At 32.9% G+C, this 25,320-nt stretch overlaps 1 protein-coding gene and 1 long non-coding RNA gene across 2 annotated transcripts in view; both read right to left on the bottom strand.

Annotated features, from left to right (window-relative positions):
* Positions 1–6,009: 6,009 nt before the first annotated feature.
* On the bottom strand, positions 6,010–11,258 carry LOC127530921 (uncharacterized). The gene is made up of 3 exons (XR_007937726.1): positions 9,253–11,258; positions 8,043–8,724; positions 6,010–7,063 (listed from the first exon to the last, which is right to left on the bottom strand). It is a non-coding gene; the product is annotated as an uncharacterized LOC127530921 (long non-coding RNA).
* Positions 11,259–12,235: 977 nt separating this feature from the next.
* The window catches only part of ptpa (protein phosphatase 2 phosphatase activator), a 25,786-nt gene continuing 12,701 nt past the window's right edge, over positions 12,236–25,320 (bottom strand). The window contains 2 exon segments of the mRNA XM_022208457.2: positions 12,236–13,205; positions 19,612–19,719. Of these exon segments, the coding sequence (XP_022064149.2) occupies positions 13,131–13,205; positions 19,612–19,719 (183 nt within the window). The 3' untranslated portion in view covers positions 12,236–13,130.

Here is a 25,320-nt window from a genome sequence, read left to right as displayed (position 1 = left end):
CTGTCTTGTTTCACTGCCGGTTTGATTTAAACACTTTATTATATACATATTTACAGTTTAATACATTTAGAATGAACCTAAACATGATATAGTTTATTATAAATCATTTACTGCTGTTTATAGAACATTTATAATTATATAATTATTAATAATGAGCAGCTTTAGGGTTTGTCATGTTTATAAATGTTTACAGGACATTTTATTTTTTAAATAATCAAATATGTATTTATGTGATTGTGTGTAGTTTAGTTTATATCACGTGAACAGCACAACAACATACACACAACATATATGATTAAAAAATATGACTTTTACTGATACATAAATGTTAGACAATGTACAGAAAATATTTTAGATTTTTCTTATTAAATGGTTTGATTATTGTAGATTAATATAAAACTAAAGGGTCTCTGAAAAGAGCTAAAGCTTTAATGTATTGTTTTTGATATTTAAATTAATTACACAAAATATGAAAATAAAAATCAGCAGGAAAGATTAGGATAAAGTAGTGAGAAATTCAAAGCTGGTTACCTAATGCTACAGCAAGCCAATATAGCATAGCATTACGTTAGCATAGACTCAGCTAGTTAACTTGCTAGCTGGGGCTACACCAAGCTAATATAGCATAACATTTTTAGTTTATCATAAACTCAGCTAGTTAACTTGTTAGCTTGTGCTACATCATGCTAATGTAGTATAATATTACTAGTTTACCATAAACGCAGTTGCTTAGCTAGTGCTACAGCAAGCTAATAGAGCACAATGCTTTTAATTTACATAGATTTAGTTAGTTAGCTCGTGCTACAGTAGGCTAAATAGCATAACGTTATTAGCTTGACATAAACAAAGCCAGCTAATTAGTGCTACAGCATGTAATGTGGCATAACACTATTAGTTTAACATAAACACAGCTAGTCGGTTAGTGCTACAGCAAGGTAATACAACATTATTAGTTTAGCATGAAATCAGGTTTGTAGTTTGTTAGCTGGTGTGACACCAAGCTACTGTAGCTTAACATTAGTTTAACAAACACAGCCAGTTAGCTTGGCATCTAGTGGTAGAGCAGGCCAACATAGCATTACATTATTAGCTTAGCATAAACTCAGCTAGTTAACTTGTTAGCTCATGTTACATCAAGCTACTATGCCTTAGCATTATTAGCTTAACATATATATGTAGCATGACATAAACTCAGCTAGTAAGTTAGATACAGCAAGGTTATATAGCATTATGCTTTAGTTGAACATAAACCCAGCTAGCTAGCTTGTCAGCTAGTGGTAGAGCAGGCTAATATAGCACAGCATTATTAGTTTAACACAAGTTCAGCCCAGTTAACTGGTGCTCTACTAAACTACTATAACAATAGTTTACCATGAACTTACATAGCATAATGTTATTAGTTTACCATAAACTCAGCTAGTTAGCTTGTTAGGTAAACAAAGCTGGTTAGCTGTTGCTACAGCAAGCTAGTATAGCATAATGTTATTAGCTTAACACAAATGTAGCTAGTTAGACTTTCTGACTAATCTTATGTCAGATTTTTTTATTGGTTATTTATTCTGTAATGCTAATTAGCTTGCTGTAGCTTTAGCTAACTAGGTGCATTTATGTTCCACTAAGAATGCTATGCAATATTAGCTTGCTTGTAGCACTACTATCCTTCATTAAACCGTAAAAGGTCCAAAATAAACTACACATTTACTAAAATGACATTTCTAAAATGTTTAAATTGTGGAATATTACTGTATTTTAATGTTGATGGTTATTTCCTGATATTTTACTGTAGTTTCTGGTGACACATCTGATGAATTTATTAATTTTTTCTTACAGAGAAGCTCAGAATTAAACTGCAGGACATCATTCATTAGAAGGTCGCTGTTTGTTCCTATATTAATTATTTCATATATTAAATCCATGTTTAGGTTTGAAATCTCATTTATAAAACTTTTAAAGTGCCTTTACTTTGATAATCAGTAGCATGATGAAAACTAAAACTCTCTTGTGATGTTTCAGCTGCAGTTCAGTGGAAGGAGTTTGTTTTTTATTCATATTTCCTTCATTATATTTCATATTTCGGTGATTCTGCTGGACTGTATCATCGGCCCTTTGTCTCCTCAGACTGTAGTTTAACCACAGAATGTATATAAAGATAGACTTTATACACATTCTGTGAGTTTAACTTTAACACCAGATAGTCCAAACTCTCTCCACCTCCCATGATGCCTTGCTGCTGCCGCTGCTGCTGCTGTTATCTCTGCTCTGTGCCACTTGGTGGAGTTCTTTAAATCAATGAATGAAGATGTGAAGCAGCAGAGCCACCTCCAGCTGACCCCCCCCCCCCCTCCTCCTCCCCTTCCTCTTCCTCCACCGTTACCCAGAATCCCCTGCAGCAGCAGCAGCAGCATCGTGTTGTTATGGAAGCAGGAGGATTTAAAACGAGGATATTTACAGAAAAAATCTGCAAAAATACAAAAAATAATAACAGCTCCTCCATCTGGAGTGGCAAAGACTAACATCCAGAAATCTGAATAATGAAGTTATTTATTTTAATTATTGCATAATAAGATAAGAACAGATTAGAGCAGGGGAATGTGAAGGAAACAGGATTAGAGAACAAAAATGCAGAAATATCAGTTAAATAAAAAATAAAATTAAGCAGTAATTACATTTTTTCATGTATATTACTCATATTTTACTGTATTTTGAAAACATTTTTATCTTTAAATAATCATTTTGCTATTTTTATGCATTTTCAAAAAATATTTATATTTATTTTTTACTGAGTTTTATTATTGTAATTATTAGTATTATAAATTCTTACTGTTATTACAAAATTATTAACTATTATTATAATATTTTATTGTATTTTATATTTTCAAATATTTTATCTTTAAAAATAGTTTGTTATTTTATGTGTACATTATTATGTATTGTTATTTTTATTGAGTTTTTATTATTATTATTATTATTAATAATAATAATAATAATAATAATAACACAAAATAAAATAAATACGTATAAGTAGTGTTTGTACTCAGATATTGCACAGGATTATTGTAAATGCATGACAATAAAATAAAATAGATAAAATAAATTTACTATTGTGCGACATCAACACATTAAAAAGTGTAAAGAAATTAGTCAAATAAAACATGAAATAAAAAATAAAAATAAGCAATAATCAATTTTTCATGTACATGACGAAGATTTTATTGTATTTTTAAAATTAATTTTTCAAATATTTTATCTTTAAAGATGATTTCATTGCTTTTGTATGTCTTACTCAAGTTATTTTTATTGAGTTTTTAAAAATAATAACAGTAGGTATGTATATTAATTCTATTTTATTACAATCAATACGAAAAATAAGAAAATTAAATATAATAAACGTGAATAAGTGCTGCTGATATTCTACAGATTTTTACATGTGTGAAAATTTAAATATTGTATATTTAAATTTTTATTTGTCTAATTTTCATCTATTTTTTTTGCACTGTTTGCTGCTGTAATTCTACAGATTTCCCTCTTTGTGGGATTAATAAAAGCTGACCTTATTGTATGTCTTGCACTAGAATAAACACTAATTATTATTTTATTTTGAAATATCAAAAAATATCTGATAAATTACAATAAATGTACATAATACTGATGATCTTGTACAGTTGCTTCCTTTTGTAAAAATGAAAATACTGATTATTTATATATTTTTTTGACTAATTGTTATATATTTTGCACCATATCGTCCTCTTTGCTGCTGTAAATTAATCATTAATAAGCTGATTTTATTGTATGTTATCTGACATTTTAAACATTCTTGTTCATGTTAATTAAAATGATTATAATTTCATGTTTTATTTGGTTCTGTTGTGACGCATTTAGCAGAGAAAAAAAAAGTCAAACAAAGAAACTAAGAAAACGGGTGTAAACTGGACACAAAGACAGAAATATGAAATAAAGTTAAAATTTATGAAATAAGCTGCAATAAAAGAGACTAAAAGGAACTAATTAGATCTCATCAGCTGGATGAGAAAACCAGGAGGAGGAGGTGTTATTGTGGTGGGGGAGGAGACAACAGAGGGGGGAGGGGGAGGAGACTCTTTGTCAGGAGGAGAAGAAGAAGAAGAAGGAGGTTTGATGTGTTGGGGGAGGAAGTGACAGCAGGAGGGAGGAGGGGGAGGAGGGGGAGGACTGTAGGGAATAGATGATCTACTGGGGGGAGGAGGGGGGAGGAGGGAGGTCAGCCAGGTTATACAGAGGTCTATGAGGGGGGAGGATCAATGAGGAGCATCAGTTACCATCAATAATCACTGTTAATGTGAGATTTACACTAAAAACTACAAATATGGCGTCACTTCCTGATTAACGTCATTCAATGTTTTACCATCTAAACGATCTCTGATCTGATTTAAATCATCACACCATAAAATATGAATGTTAATGAAGATATTTGTGAAATTTTAGCTTTATATGTTGTATATTTTCAGATATAAATGTTTTTAAAAAATCAACTGTCGACCCACTTGAACAAGTTTTAAAGATACTCCAGTTTAAGACGACGTCTAAGAACTGAAAACCCAGAGTCTGTTTGAACATCTGAGGGACTATTAGACTTTCTTCTGGGAAATAAACCTCCCATTTGAGGTATTTTTTGGTGTGTTTTTAGATGTTTTAAACCCTCTTAGCGACACCAAAAAATATTGTTTCCTTGTCTGAAAAAAAAAGAAAAAATTCAGCAAAAAAATTCCCCAAATTTCTGAAAATTTGCAAAACTTTCAGGAAGAAAACTCCAATAATTCCTTAGAAATTTCCCTCAAAAGTTTTATTTAAAAACTCAATAAATCCCCCAAATTTGGCAGGAAATAAAAAATTTTAAAAATTAAAAATAAATAAAAATTGTAAATATAAAAATGAGTAAAAATCAATCAAAATCCAGTGAATTTTGTTGAATGTTCTTAAAGAAATATTTTGAACATTTCTATTTTCCACCAAAAAATGCTCAAGGATTTTAATGGAACTGTTCTAAAAATATGATGACTTGAGATGAAATAATTCTCATTTATGCACCAGATTTTGTTCTGTATAAGAAGCAATGTAGATTTTTTGCATCATGTGACCCACATTAGATTTTTTTAGAGCCTAAAAATTGCAAAATTTGCATTTTATCCTGTAGAAACTTTACAGGTCGTTCTTTTTGTCAGATTTAACCACTAAAGAAGTTTGTCTTAAACTAAAAGAATTAAAATTATTTGGAGAATTATAACATTTTTTCAGCAGTACATAAAATAATTCAAGTACAGCATTTCTAAGTTGAAATGTTTTATAAATTATGTATAAATTTGACGCCTCTTCTGTAAAAATGGTTCTAATTTAATAAAATGAACCTGGTGGCTCTAATATTTGATGTTTCAGTAAATTTTTTTTTATTATTTAGATTGAAGCTTCTCATGAGTAAAATAATCATCACATTAATTAATTAAAGGCAGGCCACGCCCCCCATAATTAATGAGAAGCTTAAACATGACAGAGACAAGCCCCGCCCACTTTCACATTCAACCAATCAGAGGCTCCGAATATTAATCAGAATAAACGAGGCCTCATTTACATACAGGACAAAAACACTAACGAGGTCAGAGACAAACCGTCTGACGACATCTGGAGGAAGAAAAGAGACAAATTATTAACTATTAATTAATAAAAATGCTGAAGGTCTGAACGTGTTTCACATTTATTTTAGTGAAACGCTTCATCTGAAACACAAATAAAAATAAACAGAAAATGAGAAATACTTTAAAAAGATTCTAAGTAAAAATGTAATTTTTTAAAATCAAAAATATATAAAATGTAAGTAAATTAAATAAATATATTATTTCTAAAAATTACATAAAATTGCCATCATTAAAATATAAATAAATAAAATAGGTTTTTCAAAAGTATAGGAAAAAGGAAATCTACAAGAAAAATGAATAATTAATATCAAATTATGAAATTATGTTTTAAGAAGTAACAGAGGAGAAACTTAAATAAAATGTAGATATTATATACAATTAAAATTATTTAAAATATAAACAAACTGGAAACCATACCCAAGTAAATCAGTAAAAATAATTAAAATGAATAAAAAATGGAAGTAAAATCATTTCAAAACTAGTTTCAATTTTAATAATTAAAATATACATTTATAAAATATGTTGTTAAAAAACTAAGTAAAATACATAAAATTTTAATACAATTTTTAAAGATAAACACGTAAAAAAGACGAAACTTACATTAAATTTGGACAAGTAAAATAAACACAAGTGAAATAATTTAAAAACAACTAGTTTCAGATTAAATCATTAAAATAAGAAATATTTATGTACATCAGATTTAAAAATATAATATTCATGTGTAAAATATGCAAAAACTGCAAAAGAAATGTAAAGTAAAATCAGTAAAATGCACATAAGTAAAATATTTCTTAAAAATCTGAGTAAGTAAAATAAACAAAACTTAAAAATACGTTTAGATCATTAAAGGAAAAGCCATTATTTAAAAAAGGAGAAAGTGTACATAAAATATTCATAAGTGAAGCAAATAAAATGAATAAAGGTAAAATTATATAAAGTTTCAATAAATTGTAAATTAATAAAAAGTGTTTTTAATGACATAAACGAACTCAATAATAAAAATATATAGAATTAACTATAATTATTAGAAGTTTTAGACCCTGGAATCACTAAGCTTGATACTGAATGTATTATTATATTTATTATTTAATTTTTTGTCACATTTCTGTCTTTACATATTGATAAAAACTAAACGTGAATTATTTAATTATTTAAGGTCGATTTTATTTTTATTCATTCATTACTTTATGAATCACCCTGATGGAGCCTGAAGGTCTCTAAAGTTTTACCTCCTGATGAATGTAAATGTGGAATAAACGGTCTCATATTTCAGGAGTGTTCTTTAAACTCTGCTCTCTCTGGTAACTTTCCACTGCAGCTCTTCAGCATCTCCTCGTCTTCCTCCGTCGAGGAGAAGCTTCAGGTCCAGACACGTCGGATCATTCCAGACATTCCTGCTAATGAGGCCAGAAAACCGGCGTTAACTCACTTCATCAGCAGCAGCAGGAACCAGCGGAGCTTCAAACTGGACTTGATTAGAAAAAGTCTACAGTTTGGAGTTCCAGCCTTTAGTTGAAGCAGAACGTTGATTCAAACACACGAAGAGCTGAGAAACGAGTTTATGAACCCATTAAAACACCATTAAATTGATCAGTTTACTTCAAAACGAAAACATCATTCCATCAGCTCTGACTTAACTGAACATTTTATTACATAAAATCTGGATATTTATAAAGATATCTGTGAAATTTCAGCTTCACATGTCAAAAACTTTGCGAGATGTTTTTTTTTAAATCACCCGTCGACTCATTTCTACAGGTTTGATACAAATCTGAGTCTGAACAACAGCATCTGATTAATTATTAGACTTTCTTTTGGGAAATATTAGATCTTAAACCTTCCATTTGAGGTAAAACCAGTGTGTTTGATGTATTTTTTGTGTTATTAAACAGGACAACCTCCACCACCTGTACCTACCTACAAAGTCTACGTTTTGTTGACCCGTCCATCCACCCCAATCTCCTCCCATCACATTTCTGGCTTTAATTTCTTCTCCCCCACAATCAGAGGTTATTTGATCTACTTGTCCAATATTCCAGATTCTGAATCAATGACATGATGAGAAATAAGAGAAACTTCCAGGTTTTTATCTGTAATAGTTCCTCAGATGTTGTTCAAACAGACTCAGATTTAATGAGAAAAAAACTGATGAAAGCAGTTCAATGGGCAGATTTTTGAAACAATACCTAAAGTATTTGACACATGAAGCTAAAATTTCACAGATATCTTTATAAATGTCGATATTTTATGGTGAAGAAAAGTTCCAACCAAACCAGAGGTGGTGGAGCAGAAAGAACCTGAAGATTTAAGGTGGAATAACTTTAAATCGAACGATGTTTTTAAAGGTGTTCACTGCTCTGAACTTCCTGGACTCACCTCCGTTCTCGTGTCTCTTCATTAGATCCAGTTTGACTCCATGAAGCTGAGATCAGAACATCTGGTACCACAACTGCTTCACTTTTCTTTCCACCAAAAGTTCCTGGAACTTTTAATTACAGGTTCTGAAGTCTGAAGGAACCAAAGATTCCTTCGTCTCGGCGATCAGTTTCCAACCTTCACAGAGTCGGTTTCTGATCCTGAATCAGACGTAAAGTTAGAAAGTACGGCTTATTCCAGGTGGACCTCATCTTTGATCCACACTAAAACAAATCTGTAAAACAAACTGTAAATCTGGTACCAAGAGAGAAAGAAATATGTTTAAAAAAGTGAAATACTGTAGTGGTCAACATCAGTAAGAATGGTGAGAAGAATGCAAAATATCCCTAAAATAATGACATCATAATGGATTTAAAGACAGAAAAAACTGTCATTTCAGGGCCAAACGTAAGTAAATGAACAAAAGACTTTTATGTGAACATCATTTACAGTTTTGTTCCGTTTTCTTTGTTTTTTTCCTCAGGCAACGCATAAGTTCAGAGTTTTTCCTGTGATTTTACTTGACATTATGTGTAACTGAAAGTATTATTAAATAAAATTGAAAACGGATGCAAGACACAAAAAAAAATACAAAAAATGTCTAAAACAGCTACAAAAAATAAATTAAAAAAGGACCTTAACCCTTTAAGCTTCAGTCAATTCCAGCCGTTTTCAGTACAAAAAATCGCTAATATTCTATTTTTAAATAAAAAAAATACGAAAAATACAGGGAATATTGGACGCGCATCGGGAGGTGCATTTCCTTGAAAACGACCGATTCGTGGATTTTATACCGACTTCAGGACATGTTTTGGACAAAATAGTTTCCTGGCTTGTGTCATCTGGATGTAAAAGGTTGGATTATGGCCGTTTTTTGTGGAATCTTTTTTTTGTGTGTGTAATAATAAACCCGGAAATGTGAGTCGCGCTGTGTGCGTTGAAGCCGTGTATAGAGAACGGATGGATGAATATTTGTTTTTGTCGGACAAATGTGTTTATATTACCCGCTGTGGTAATCACATCTGAAAGTGGTTCATACCGGCGGATTCATGAGAATCTAAGCTTTCCATCGGCGTATAGTGTTTGTATAATCGCGTTTGCACCCGTCGGACATTCTTGAAATTCCTATGCAAATTAGTAGGTGTACCGCCGGCGGTACACTGAAGTTTACAACCACAAATGGACTTAAACAAATGTAAAAAAAAAAGAGCAAAAATATTCACAGTATTGCAAAATGAACACAAAAAACATAAAACAACCACAAACAGACAAAAATAAACACAAAAGACACATAAAACCACAAAGAAAATGACTGCAAAAAGACGTAAAACAACCACAAAGAAGCAATAAATAAAATAAGACCCTAAAGAACCACAAATGGACATAAAAACAAACGCAAAAACGGCCTAAATATTCAGAGAGATGCAAAACAAAAAGACAAAAAATAACGACAGAGACGTAAAACTATTGTAAAATGATGTAAAACAGCCACAAAGAGACAAAATGAATGAGGAAAGATGTAAAATCAACACAAAAAGACCCAAACAAATACGAAAGGAGCCGAATACAGCGATACAAAACAAAAAGACATAAAACAACCATAGAGACATAAACCCTCCGTTCTCCTGCACCGTCTGACTACAGGCTCATTAGCTGTTTAGTTTCTGATGTGAACGCTGTAAAACTCTGCAGGAACATTTTGTTCAGCGCTCGTCGCTCTGACTCATCTGAAGCTCCAACGACTGAAATGAGACCCAGCTGCTGTTCTGGTTGGACAACATTCGTAGAACGTCGTCCGTCTCCTTCAGAGCGGCAGCTTCATTCCAGCTTCCTGGAAGTCTGTTGGTCTGCCGGGGGAATTCCACCTCAGAGGAGCTCAGTTTAAAAAAAAACTGACATTAATGGGAGTTTCCCTGCTCCTGAAAGAACATCTATGAGCCCAAACCTCCTCACATGAAGGTAAACCAGAGGAACACGGAACATTCAGAACGTCTTCACTGCTGGCTTCATCTCAGGTTCATCAGAAGAGATTCAGGACAGTTACTGCCGTCTACTGCTAGTCACTGGTTTCTATCTATGAGTCATGTAGAGACACTGAAATAAAACAAAAAATATGTCATTAAGTCAAAGGTTTTGGTGGATTACTTCAGTTCAGCAGCAGTTCCTGAATAATTCTATACTACCTGCAGCACAAAAAGACACAACATTAAAGCAAAAAAATATAAAACAACCACAAAAAGACAAAGATGACCAATGACAAATGGAACGCGACAAATGAGACAAAACATGACAACAAAGAGACACGAAACAAATGCAAAGAGCAGTAAAACTACAGAAAATAAACAGAAAACAACCAAAAATGGACAAAAAGTAACCACAAACAGATGAGAATAGACAAAAAGACATTGAATTAACGTAAAGAGATGCTAGACGAATGCAAAAGACACAAAACAACCAGAAAAAGATGCAAAACAACCAAAAACAGATGCAAAACGAACGCAAAAAAGCTAAAATAACCGCAAGGAGCAACTGAAAAAAGACGAGAAACAACCAAAAGAAACATCAAAAGAATGCAAAAAGGATGGAAAAACAACGTCAAAGAGACTCAAACAAATGCAATAAGATGGAAAACCACTAGAGACACAAAACAACTACAGAAAGAGCCTAAAAACACACAACGAAACGCAAAACAAAGGCAAAAAAATGAATGCAACACGACATAAAACAACCACAGAAACACAAAATTAGTGGAAAAGACACAAAAAAGCCAAAAAACGAGTACAGAAAGAGCCTAAAAACGCACAACAAAACACAACACAAAGGCAAAAAATGAATGCAACACGACATAAAACAACCACAGAAACACAAAATTAGTGGAAAAGACACAAAAAAGCCAAAAAACAAGTACAGAAAGAGCCTAAAAACGCACAACAAAACACAACACAAAGGCAAAAAATGAATGCAACACGACATAAAACAACCACAGAAACACAAAATTAGTGGAAAAGACACAAAAAAGCCAAAAAACAAGTACAGAAAGAGCCTAAAAACGCACAACAAAACACAACACAAAGGCAAAAAAATGAATGCAACACGACATAAAACAACCACAGAAACACAAAATTAGTGGAAAAGACACAAAAAAGCCAAAAAACAAGTACAGAAAGAGCCTAAAAACGCACAACAAAACACAACACAAAGGCAAAAAATGAATGCAACACAACATAAAACAACCACAGAAACACAAAATTAGTGGAAAAGACACAAAAAGCCAAAAACAAGTACAGAAAGAGCCTAAAAACGCACAACAAAACACAACACAAAGGCAAAAAATGAATGCAACACGACATAAAACAACCACAGAAACACAAAATTAGTGGAAAAGACACAAAAAAGCCAAAAAACAAGTACAGAAAGAGCCTAAAAACGCACAACAAAACACAACACAAAGGCAAAAAATGAATGCAACACGACATAAAACAACCACAGAAACACAAAATTAATGGAAAAGACACAAAACAAGCACAAAAGTCCAAAAAAAAAGAACAGAAAGAGCCTAAAACTCACAAAGAAATGCAAAACTAATGGAAAAAGATGCAAAACAACTACAGAGAGAGACTGAAAGAATTCAAAAATATGATAAACACAAAGAAACACAACAGGAAAGCAACACGACATACAACAACTACAGGCATGCAAAACGAATACAAAAAGATCAAAAACAACCACAGAGACACATGCAAATGCAAAAGGTCATAAAATCCTACAAAGAAATGCAGAACAAATACAAAAGGGTGCAAAATGACATAAAACCAAAAAAATGAACGGAAAAGACGCACAACAACAAAGAAACGCAAAACGAGTGCAGAAAGAGCATAAAAACTCACAGACATGCAAAACAAATACAAAAAAAGTAAAACAACCACAAAGAAATACAAAATGAATGCAAAAGAGCCTAAAACCCACAGAGAAATGCAAAACAAATGCAAACAGATGGAATAAATGGAAAACAACCAAAAATGGGTTTGAGACAGACTGATTTTTAGTATGCGTTCTAAAATCCTCCATAGCCGAAACCAAAACTCAACTGCATGGTGTGTCGTCAGGTTTACAGATGAGAAAGCAAATTAAAAAAATAAAGCTTAAAGCAGAACTTTCAGGTCTCAAAAATAGCTTTTCTTTTATTAAATTAAAAAGCACATGCCATGATGTTTAAAACACGCCAGTGGAAAGAAACACATGTAAAACTTTAACACTGCAGAGTCTTTCTTCATAAAAAACTACCGTTGATCTGAGAATTTAGAGGAAATGATCTGCACAGCACGACCACGAGAGTTTATTCATGGGTTGTTGATTTAGAATATTTACTAGAACCCAACGGGACACTGGAGAACACAAAGAGAGATTCCATGCAGAGATTTTCACCTAAATGGACTTTTAATGAATTTACGGTGGTTCTGTACAATCCAGTTCGGAGGAGATGCTTTGAAAATATTTACTTTCCCACCAGACGGAAAAAGAAAACTAAACTTAAGCTGTTGTTTGGTTGCAAATCATTCACGTGATGTTTGGGTGAATTTAATTAGTGGAACATCTGCAGCTAAGTTCAAACATTTGGCCTCAAAGAGCAGGAAATAAAACTGAAGGAACTATGAGATCTAGAAGAAGTCCTTGAAGTCGTGAACGAGGATCTGAGGTAAATTCAAACACGTGAAGTAATGAGAATCCGTCTGACAGGATCCTGACTCCAGCTCCATCCCTTTTATAAATAAGACGAAAATATCGAAGCTCCAGGATCTCCGCTCGTCCTCGACACTCCGCGGGAAACTCAAGGATGCTTCGGTGGCCATGTGGGGATGCGAGCGTTGGACTAAGTGGTTTTATCTGCTGCTACTGTTGGGTTTACACACGAGGGAAGAACTGTTGGTTCCAACGGTCGGGTTTCTGGTCGGTTCCAATCAGAGGAACCCGATGGAACCGACCAGAAATCCAACCGCTGGTTCCAACGGTCGGGTTTTTGGTCAGTTCCATCGACTTCCTCCGGGAGCATCAAGGCTTCGCCGGCTGGATGGACAACAGGCTGCCGAACTTGAAGTGCTGGATCACCGGGAACTTCTCCAAACACTGGAAACAGAAGGAAATCAAGAGTGTTCAATTATTAAAGATGAAGGGCTAAGATTAAAGAGAAGGGCTAAAAGGAAGCATAAAGACAGGTTAATTTAAAGTTTGCCCAACAGAAACACATAGGTGGTAATCATAGGAGCTTCAGTAGAAATCTACCAGACGTCTCTCGTAGGTGCTCAAAGATGTTTCAAGAACCTACAAGAGAAGTCTGGAGTCCAGCTCCTATGACCAGCAGGCTTCCTTCCAACCAGAGGAAGTTGATGAAAGTGACCAAAAACCCGACTGTTGGAATCAACGGTCAGGTTTTTGGTCAGTTCCATGGACTTCCTCCAAGAGCATCAAGGCTTTGCTGGCTGGATGGCCATCAGGGAACCTCTCCAAACACTCAAAACGAAGGAAATCAAGAGTGTTTAATCATTCAACAAAAGACGACTAACATCCCAGCAGGCCTCAAAATGCTTTTGGGGCTAAAAGGAATCACGCTGACAGGTTAATTTAGAGTTTGCCAAACAGAAACACATAGGTGGTAATGATCAGAGCTTCAGTAGAAATCAACTGGACTTCTCCTGTACAAGAGAGGTCCGGGTGATTTCTACTGAAGCTCCCATAATCAGCGGGTTATTTCTTTGTTTTTTCAATAGAAAACATAACATTAGCCTCATTTATCATCATAGCCATTATGACTATTACTTTTAAACAAATAAATACATAGAAAATAAGAAAATACAGATGATTGAAACCAAAAAAGACCCCATATAAGTACCTTAGTCACTATGCATGTCAAACATCAACATGTATCTCGGCTCTTTCTGTAGTAGTATTAATACTTATTAATATTTAGAAACTACATTATCTGAATGAAACAAATCCATCAAAATGGGCTGATAAAGCCAGCAATGCAAGTTATTCTACGTTTAAAAGCATCGGTTGGTTTTTGGGGGTTTGGAGGCTGAACTGTCCACGACACTATCAGAAACCATCATCTGGACTGAAGTGGGCTGGAAAAACTGGCCTTCTGACCAAAAGATATTCAATCAACACTAACTTTATTAAACCAACCAAAGACACAGTAAACAATTCAAGTCCTGCAGGTGTAAAAAGTAATACAGATGTTATTAATGCAACAGTAAAACCAATTTAACCTACAAGTTTTAGTGCTCTACTTGGTCACATACACTTTTTATTGCAGTTCATCAGCCTTTCTTACTGACATCAACAAATACAGAACCTTTTTAAAACACTGTTTGTATCCAGAGGACGATATATTCAAGTTCCTCAGAGCCAAATGGCTGCATTGTCGTCCAGAACCGATTAAAATCTCATCAGTGCAGCACAGAAATACTCACCAGATGCTCTTTGATTTTACTCAGAACTTTTCCGTTGAGTCTGAATGGACTGAATGGATGATTTGTGGATAAACGTGGGCGAAATTACAACAACTGGACGTCCAGAAATGGAAGGTTTGATTTCAAAAATGGTTGGAAACTGGTCCAATGTCTGGTTTGCATGTGTTAAATCTAAAATATGCTCTTACAGACACATAGATGTTGCTAATAAACAAGTTTCAATCCATACATGGACAGTAGATCGGGTCTTCATATTTGGACTTTGAGCAAGGACACAAACGTTCAGACTGTAGTGGGCTTAAGATGCCAAACTTTAGCAGATTCCACTGTATTTGTGGAAAAAGTAAAGTCTGAAACAGTCTTTACGTGCCAAATATCAAACATACTACGGTTCAAAAATTTGGGGTCACTTATTATTGAAAGAAAAACATTTTTTTTCAATGAAGATAGCATTAAATGAGTGATAAATCCAGTGTAGACATTGTTAATGTGGTAAATGAGCATTGTCGCTGTAAACGTCTGATTTTTAATGGAATATCTCCATAGGGGTACAGAGGAACATTTCCAGCAACCATCACTCCTGTGTTCTAATGCTACATTGTGTTAGCTAATGCTGTTGAAAGACTCTTTGATGATTAGAAAATCCTTGTGCAGTTATGTTAGCACATGGATGAAAGTGGGAGTTTTCATGGAAAACATGAAATTGTCTGGATGACCCCAAAATTTTGAAAGATAGTGTCGTAGTTTCTACCACAGACTGTATAAAAGTCTACGGGTTCTACTCAGATCCGTACATGGACAATAGGTTGGGTCTTCATATTCACACTTTTAGCAAGGACACAAGTTTTCATGGGCTTTAGCAGATTCTACATGGAAAAATAAAGTCCAACACTTGTTTTACACGCCAATAACACACGTCTCGGCTCTTTGGGTAATGGTATTCATGAATTAGCCTGTAGAGGTCATACTAGCAAACTGAAATTGCCATCAAAATAGCTCAAATGTTTATTAATCCATCACTGAAAATAGTCCTAAACAAACGCACGATTTTCGCCAGTTTCTGTAATGTTTGAGGAGGAACCACCTGAAATTAGGTCCAAGAACCAAAGGGTCTAAACGGCCAGAACCCCGAGACAAACAGTTTTGGTTGAAGGACTTTTACATGATTCACAGAAAGATAAAACTTTATGCAGCCTTTTTATATCACCGTGTTTGAATGCGTTCCCTGCCTCCCAAACAACTTTAATCTGTAAATATTTTCCTGCAGGGTTTTTCAAGCTTGCCACAAACTGTAAATATTCAACATGGTATCTGTGAAATTTGAGCATTTTCCCAGAAGTTTTGTTGTTTAAAATTGCCCATCAATCATCATCATCGTGTATCACTAGTTGACTTCTGCATCATATTTCACCTCAGTTAATTATCCAAAGTAGATTAAATCAATCCACTGGACTTTAAGAAAGTTCCTTGAAGACGTTTCACCTCTCATCCAAGAGGCTTCTTCAGTTCTGGTGGTGGTTGGTGTTGCCTCAGCTTTTAAACCTCTGTGAGGTGTGCTCAGGGCTATTATTCCAACGACCGATACCAAAACTCGTCTGACCACTCAACGATGGTCGTTGTATCGGTGGGGGTCGTTGAAATGCACAGATGTCACTGAGCCCTCGTGTGCTAATGGTGGTCATTAGCATGAGTCTGCTGAGTAGTTCTTTTAAACCTCACAGAGGTTTAAAAACTGAGGCAACACCAACCACCACCAGAACTGGAGAAGCCTCTTGGATGAGAGGTGAAACGTCTTCAAGGAACTTTCTTAAAGTCCAGTGGATTGATTTTAAACTACTTTGGATAACCATGACCTGGATGAATGAGAACCTACACAGACATCTCAATTAATTAAGTTAGTTAAGACGATAATATTAGCATTTCAGTTTATTATATTTTCATTGATTGGTTACTAAAATACACTGAAATGCTGGCATTAACTGACCTTTTAGTCTCTAATTTCTCGTATCTCTACATAATACAGGATAGGGTGTAGATATTTTCATTTTCTTGATAGTTCCTACTGGTCCCAATTTAAGGGATTTTCCATTTATTTTACCTCATTTTGCTTATTTCGTATTTTAATCTCTTTTCTCATTGATTTTTGCACTTATTGTTGTCTGACTGTGAACATACATCAGCATTTCAACTGTGTTGTTAAATTTCATTTTTTAATTACTAAAACACATTGAAATGTCGACACTAACGTACCTTTAAATTTCTCAATTGTCTCCCTCTATATAAAATAAGACATTGTTAATGTGTTAATGGTCCTAATTTTTGGTATTTCACATTTACTTTACCTCGTTTCGCCTTATTTTACTGTTATTCAGTATTTTAATCTCTTTTTCTCATTGATTTATTGACCTATTTTTGCTGCCGTCTGCTTTCTACGTTGTGCAGTACTTTGGTTTAACTCAGGTTTCTGTAGACGTACTACATAAATAAATAAACCTGACCTTATATAAGACGTCCTATTTTGCCTGTAGTGTCTGCCAACAAATGTTCTCAGGACTTTTCGCGTCTTTGTTCTGTATTTTGCGCTATTTATCATAGAATTGTGTTGAGTTTAGAGCTGAAATGAGTCTCTAAATTGCTCCCGAACACGAATGTTTGCTCCACAGCGCTCGGTTGTCCTTTATAAAGGTTTAGAGTTTGTTGAAAGCGGCGTAGCGGAGGCCTGAGAAAATGGTGGATTGTGGAGTTTCTGGGTTTGAGCAGCAGAAAGTCTGAGAGCCTCGGTGTGGGGCCAGGAAAAGGGAGAGAGGAATGTAAGTCTGCTGATGGTTGCTTGGGGCTGGAGGGAGGATTTAATGAAGGCGGCGGGGGGAGGCAGCAGACAGCCTGGCCCCTCAGCTCTCTGGGAAGACTGGGGCTGGAAAACACAGGATGTGGCATGGAGGCTGGGGGAGGAGGGCCTCCACATCCCAGCAACCCCACCCCAACGCCCACACAGACTCACAACAGACACACAACTGCTCTGTTAACCTTTACTGCCACGCCGAAACCAGAGAAACCAAAGAAACCGGTCTGGCTGGAGTGTTTGCCTGCTCACAGCCGGCTTCCAGCAGCAAACACGACTCCTTAAACGTCGCGTCAACAACAAAATACGCTCTTTACTGAGTCACAAGTGAAGAACTACAAGAAATCCAGCAAACAGCAGGTTTTTTTGCTTCTAGTTTCTACTTTGAGGTACCCCTTACCTACAGAAATATGCTCTAGAAAACTAGTTTTAATTATAGAAAATCTGTAGCAACACTATAAAATTTTATAGTCTTAACACTATAAAAACATCTTTACACTAGAAAACACGTCCTAACACAAAAAAAATTGTTTTAACACTCAAAATACAACACTATAATACACATCTTGACACTAGAAAATATGTCTTAAGACCAGACAGTTTTACAGTTTCAACCTTATGAAATGCACGTCTGAACACTGGAAAATAAGTTTTACTTTCAGAAAATATGTCTTAACACCATAAAATGTTATAGTCTGGACACTAGAAAAACACATCCTATCACTAAAAATGCTTCAACATTAGATCATTTTACAGTCTTAACACTATAAAATATGTCTTCATACTACAAAATGCGTTTCAATACTCAAAAAATATGTTTTTAAGACTAGAAAATACGCCTTGACAGCATAAAATTTTATAGTCTTAACTCTAGAAATGACGTCTTAACAAAAGAAAACACATTAATACTAGAAAATAAGTCTTAAGACGAGACAAATTTATAGTTTTAACACTATAAAATGCGTCTTGACACTCAAAAATACGTCTTAACTCTAGCAGACACGTCTTGACACTAGAAAACAAGTTTGAATTTCAGAAAATAAGTACTACCACTATAAAATTTTAGTCTTAATGTTAGAAAACATGTCCAAACACTAAAAAATGTTTTCACATTTGATAATTCTACAGTCTTAAATCTAGAAATACGTCTTGACACTAGAAAATACGTTCCAACACTCAAAATACATCTTAAGACCAGAAATATGTCTTGACATCTGAAAATTTTATAGTCCTAACTCTAGAAATGACGTCTTAACACCAGAAAACACGTCTTAAGACGAATACATGTTTTAACATGAGATAATTTTACAGTTTTTAAACCTATAAAGTATCTCTTGATACTACAAAATACGTTTAAACACATCTTAAGACTAGAAAATACATCCTGACACTAAAATGTTTTATAGTCTTAACTCTAGAAAAGACGTCTTGGATACTCAAAACACGTCTTAAGACCGGACAATTTATAGTCTTAACACTAGAAAATACGTTTTAACACTCGAAAATACATCTTAAGAATAGAAAGTACATCTTAACTCTAGACAGCACATCTAATCAATAGAAAATAAGTTTTAATTCTAGAAAATGCGTCTTAACACAATAAAATTTGAGAGTTTTATCACTAGAAAATGCTTCTTGACAATCCAAAAGACATCTTAATGACACAAAATACATGTTAACTCTAGAAAACATATCTAATTACTAGAAAATAAGTTTTAACACTATAAAATACATGTTAATATATCTTAAAATTAAAAAATAAGCTTAAATTCTAGAAAATATGTATTAACAATAGAACATTTTATTGTCTTAACTACATGAAATGCATCTAAACTCCAGAAAATGCATCTTAAGACTAGAAAACATGTATTAATACTCGAAATTACGTCTTAAGACTAGAACACGTCTTAATACTTGAAAATCCGTCTTAAGACCAGAAAACATGTATTAATACTCGAAAATACTTCTTTAGACTAGAACATGTCTTAATACTCAAATACGTCTTAAGACTAGAACACGTCTTAACGCTATAAAATAATATTTCTACTCGTAAACAGCCATCAGAAGTCTGTGAAAATGCCACAATAAACTCGATTTCCGAAACGTGACATAAGAAAAATCGTTACATTTTTTTTGCGTTCTAGCTTCTACTTTAAAATACCTGCTAACACCACAGAACCACCCGATAAACACGTAGATAAGTGAGCTGCAGTCGTACCTCGGCCTTGTACATTCTGATCAGACCCTGGTTGACTTTGGACCAGGAAGGAACGGCGCTGATGTTCCACAGCTGGTTGGAGTGTTCAGCAAACGGACCCGTCTTCATCTAGACAACAAACAAACAAAGAAAAGACCAGAAATGAATGATGGAAATCCAGTCTTTATCCTGGAAACATCGTGTTTGGATCACTTCTAGCAGGTTAGCACTTCAACCTGTTTAGATCTCTTGAAAGTTTAACCCCAAACTGAGTTTAAGGTGTCAAATGGCTCCAAAAAAGTCCCAAAAAAAAGACTTTCCAGTGATGGCAGACACCAGTTTGGGTCATCAGGTTCAATAGATTACACATAAAACCCATTTACTCTACAGAAAAAAGTTGTTTGTGGATGTTTTTAGACTTTATTTACATGTAAAAATTGTAGAATATATCATAAATAACTGAATTCACATTGACAAACTGGCTTTTTTTTTTTTAACCAATGAAGATGGTAGAAACTTGTTAAATCCACTGTTCAGGTCTAATTTTAGGACAATTTCTGTGTAAAATGCAGATATTTGTAAAGACTTTGTCAAAATTTGTCTTGAAATTCTAAATACTGAACTAGAACTAGATAAATGACCCGTCGGCTAACTTTCAGCACGTTTTTTGGAAATTATTAAAGAATAAAACCTGAAATTTTCCCCAATGATCTCGGAAAATGTTGAATATATTAGTATAAAATCTCACAAAACCCTTTAGCAGATCACAGTAAACAATAAAGAGTTTTGTGTTCACAGAAGTTGTTTTTTCCACAAAAGCTCAGCAGAAAAAGCTCCAGAAGTTGAGCTGAACGATGATGATTCCGTCGGTTTGTCATTAAGAGAAACGTCTTTAAACATCATTTAATCCGTGGTAATATTAAAATGTTGATTATCGCGGTTTTAAATGTGACATTTGGGAGAAACTTGTGCAATCACAAACGGCTCTGATTAACTTCTAATCAGGACGTCTTTAATTAATCTCCACATCCAGTTTTAGTTCATGCAGAGATTTTAGAAGCAAACCTCTTTAACAGGAAGTAGAGCAGAAATCATCGTTAAATAGAAGTTTAGGACTGAAAACGAAGAAAAGCCTGAGAGCAATGAAGGAGATTCTTCTGTTTTACGTGAGGTTGGAATTTAATACGATATTTCTTCCATCAAACGTTCATCTTTCTCTACCAAAAACCTTCAACTGATCATTTAACAGCTGGTTTTAAAGCTAAACTTTATTTATTTCACACATTTATTGTCTATTTTCTTACATATCTGTGTATATAAAGTTAAAACCCATTTACGCCCATTTTATTACTTCTGTTCATTACAGCAAAAATTGATTTATTTTGTAGATATTGCGGTTATTTGGAAGCAATAAAGAGTATATTAGTATAATAAGGACTGAAAACAGTAAATCATCAGCTGTTATTTTATGTATTTTAGCAGATAATATTCAGTAAAATATAATTACAAACGGTTTTTATTCATCATCACTTACAGTAAAAGAATTTATAATTTTTATGAAAAAATCTCATTTTTTTAATGCTTAATTTTTTTGCAAATCCTCCCCAAAACTTTATATTTTTTTATTGTCAATTTGTATAATCAGTAATTTAACAAAACATTTTATTTTATTTTTTATTAGTTCTAATTAATATTTAGATAATTTCTTCATTAAATTATTATTTGCAAATCAAATTTTCACATCCATGATTGAACAAAATAAAAAAAAATCATTACTATTATTTTTAATAATTACTTTGTTTATTTTTGCTATTAAATTATTTGGAAAAAGTTTTTCTTTTTTTTTTTGGCTAATCCTCCCCAAAACTTATTTTTTTGTTTTTCTTCTAAGTTGTTTTTGAAATAGTGAAGATGTAAAATCTGTCATTCAACAAAACAGAAAAAATTCAAAATAAGAGTTAAAAATTATTTAATCTTATCTGATCTTTAACATCGACATAAATACTTTCATAAAATAATGACAGATATTGGTAAAATAGTATTTTTAGGCTCATTTTAACGCAGCGTAACTCATGTATTCTACAAGAAACAAATATTTGATAAATCTACATTTTTTATGAGGACATCCTTTAGAGTTTGGGCCTTTATGCATTTATTTTTGTATTTCATGTATATTTATCCTTTTTGTGTGATTTTCCTAAATATCAATAATTAAACTAAACAGGACAAAACTATAAAAAAAAAGCAAAAAATGTTTGATCATAACTCAATCCTTAGAATACAGAATGAACCTTTTAAAACAAATAGCAAGAAATACGTAAAACAGTTTTTGTGCCAACTTCAAACAGTAAACAGAGTAATTCTGCAATAAAAATTCTACATCTTTTTTTTAAATAACGACAACTACTTGTAAAATAACTACAATTTTCTGATTTAAACCTAAATATGGTAAAAAGGTGGAACTTTTAATACCGTTTACCATAAAAAAATGCATTACTATTTGTCAAAATCCAAACTTTATTTTGAAAATAGTCGACATTTTTAGTTGCTGTTTGGTTTTTTCTTGACAGTTTTTGGAATTTTTCATCTTCAAAAGTGTATAAAGTGAAATTTCAAGGCTGCAGTAACAAGAATTTATTTTCACGGTCATTTATTGTAAAATAACAAACTACTGTTTGTAAATTTTACTAAAGGACATCATTTTTCTTTCTGTAAAATACCATCTACTAAATATATTTTTCCTGATTTAAGCTTAAATACATTAAATGGTGTCCTTTTTATGGTTATTTATTGTAAAGGAACTAATAACTATTTGTAAAAATCCAAACTTTATATTTAGAAATACTCAAAATTTTCAGTTGCTGTTTGTTTGTCTTGGCAGTTTTTTGTCTTTGAAAGCGTCTAAAGTAAAGCGACTTCTTTTCCAATCACTCCTCTAATAATAATAATAATATAATTATAATTATATTATGCACAGAAACCTCCTGATTACGTGTTTTTTTATTGCTCTGATTGCGCTGCTGTCAGGATTTAATGAAGGCAGTCAGAAGAACAAAAGGCTGATTGTTTAATCATCTAATATCTGATAGATTGTGGGTCTGAGCAGCAGCTAAACGTGTCCGAATCCGTGGACGAACGGCGGCCCGGTGGAGGGTTTTTCCCACCACGCTGCCCCGGGAGGCCGCGGCTCGGAGCCCCGGGGCGTCGGCCTTTTCCATCCCCCTCCTCCAGACTCTGGGAACACGAGGGGGAAGGGCGGCTGCTGGGCGGAAAGCGAGGGGGCGGAGGGCCGGCGTTCCCTGGAGGAAGGACTGATTCACAGCGGCATGTGGGGAAGGAAGTGACTCATGCTGGAGACGCACACACTGAAGCCTTGTGTCGAAAAAAATAAGAGTCCACATGTGTGAAAAGAGGCGGTAAACAAAAGAGGACGGAGCAGAAAACCAGGGCAGAAAAAAAACCAGGAAGGGAAAAAACATGACAATAATACTACTGGACTGTAATAATAATAATAACAATAAAAAAAAATAAAAATAATAACAGGAGAAAAAAAAATAAGAGTCCACATGTGTGAAAAGAGGCAGTAAACAAAAGAGGACGGAGCAGAAAACCAGGGCAGAAAAACAAATGGTAAGGAAAAAAAACATGACAATAATACTACTGGACTGTAATAATAATAATAACAATAAAAAAAAATAAAAATAATAACAGGAGAAAAAAAATAAGAGTCCACATGTGTGAAAAGAGGCGGTAAACAAAAGAGGACGGAGCAGAAAACCAGGGCAGAAAAACAAATGGTAAGGAAAAAAACATGACAATAATACTACTGGACTGTAATAATAATAATAACAACAATAATAATAATAATAATAATAATAATAATAAAAGGAGAAAAGAAAGAGTCCACATGTGTGAAAACAGGCAATAAACAAAAGAGGATGGAGCAGAAAAACAAACGGGAAGGGGAAAAAAGAACAAAAAACCACAACAATAATACTACTAGATTCTAATAACAATAATAATATGATAATTATTATTATTGTTATAATAATAATAATAGGAGAAAAAAAACGGGAAAAAAGAGAGTCCACATGTGTGAAAACAGGCGGTAAACAGAAGAGGACGGAGCAGAAAACCAAACGATAAGGGAAAAAACATGACAATAATACTACTGGACTGTAATAATAACAATAAATAATAATAATAACAATAGGAAATATTATGTAGATGTTCAGAAGTAGTGTAGACACTGAATTTTTTTAAAAAAAAAAATCCTTGAAAGATCTGGCAGCAAAAGCAAGAAATACATTAAAAAAGGCGGAAAACGGTACTTTTTAGAAACTAAAATTATGAAAAAATATAATAACTTAAATTTTGTAAAACTGCGTATTTTGTACAGATTTTTGGATGTACAATCAGTCATAAAATATTTTTCCTGACTTTATTATTATCCATATTTTAACAAAACGGCCCAAAATGACATTTATTTATTGAATTTTAAATGTATTATTATGTAATGAATATTGTGTTTCACACCGTCTTACCTGACTTTATTTTGTCTGCCTTATTGTTCAGTGATTTTCTGTTCTTGTTTTATTGTGTCTGGAATCTGGACAGTTTTAGAAATGAGGGAAACCTCACTGTGCTTTCCAGAATAAAGGTTTGGAATGAATGAATGAATTATTTTTAACATTTTATCATCATCAAGCTATGACATCTGTAAAGTAAATTATAAAATATTATCTGTATTTTAACAAAACACGATAAATTCGTAAAATGTGAGAAAATGTACCTTTTATTTTGTTTTTTAAAGGTATTATTATTATTTTACACATTTTCAATATGTAACATACATATTTTTTTCATTAGAAGTGATTGTAATTATCTGTATAATAAATATGTTTTTAATCTATTTAAATATATATATTTAAATATTTAAATTTTAAAGTCACTTACTGTAAAAGAACAAATTACTGTTTGTAAAAATGCTTGATTTTGATGTGTCAACATAAAAATACTATTCCTGACATTATTATTTATTATCTATATTTTAACAAAATACGAAAAATCTGTAAAATAACACTTTTTCAAAAAATTTCTTTTATTATTTTTGTTTTTTAAAACAAATTTCAATATGTAACATGTATGATTATTTAATTTCAAGTTATGGCAATTATCTGTAAAATAAATATATTTTGGCCAGATTTAGATAAAGTTAAACTGTATTTTTATAGTCATTTATTGTAAAAAAAAATTACAGACATTTGACGTGTCAACATCACTGTAATGTTACTAGATATTATCCATACTTTAACAAAACATAAAGAAAAATCCGTAAAATGACAATTAATTTTATGCATTTTATTTATTTATTTTTTTGTTTATTTTATTTTACAATTTAATTTTTTTTTAAATTTCCAGTTATGGCAAATGTTAATAAAATTATTATATTTTGATTTAATGCAGTAAAACCTTTAATTTTAACAGTCAAACACGGTGAAAGAGCAAAAGAAACAAAAAACAGGCACAGATTTTGTGATGTAGACATTATTTACAGTTCTGGCCTGATTATTTTACATGGAAATGTTGTTTTAATTCAGCAATTTTAACAGATATTATTTGTAATTGAACAACAAAGGTGAAACTGTAAAATAACAGTTAATTATGATGATGTGGTTCAGAAAATATCACGAGTTACTACACAAGATTTCCTCAAAATGACTTAAATTA

This window comes from Acanthochromis polyacanthus, chromosome 18, assembly GCF_021347895.1.
Source record: "Acanthochromis polyacanthus isolate Apoly-LR-REF ecotype Palm Island chromosome 18, KAUST_Apoly_ChrSc, whole genome shotgun sequence".
NCBI classification, from domain to species: domain Eukaryota; kingdom Metazoa; phylum Chordata; class Actinopteri; family Pomacentridae; genus Acanthochromis; species Acanthochromis polyacanthus.
Note: the sequence above shows the minus strand (reverse complement) of the source record. Positions and strands in the feature narration are given on the sequence as shown.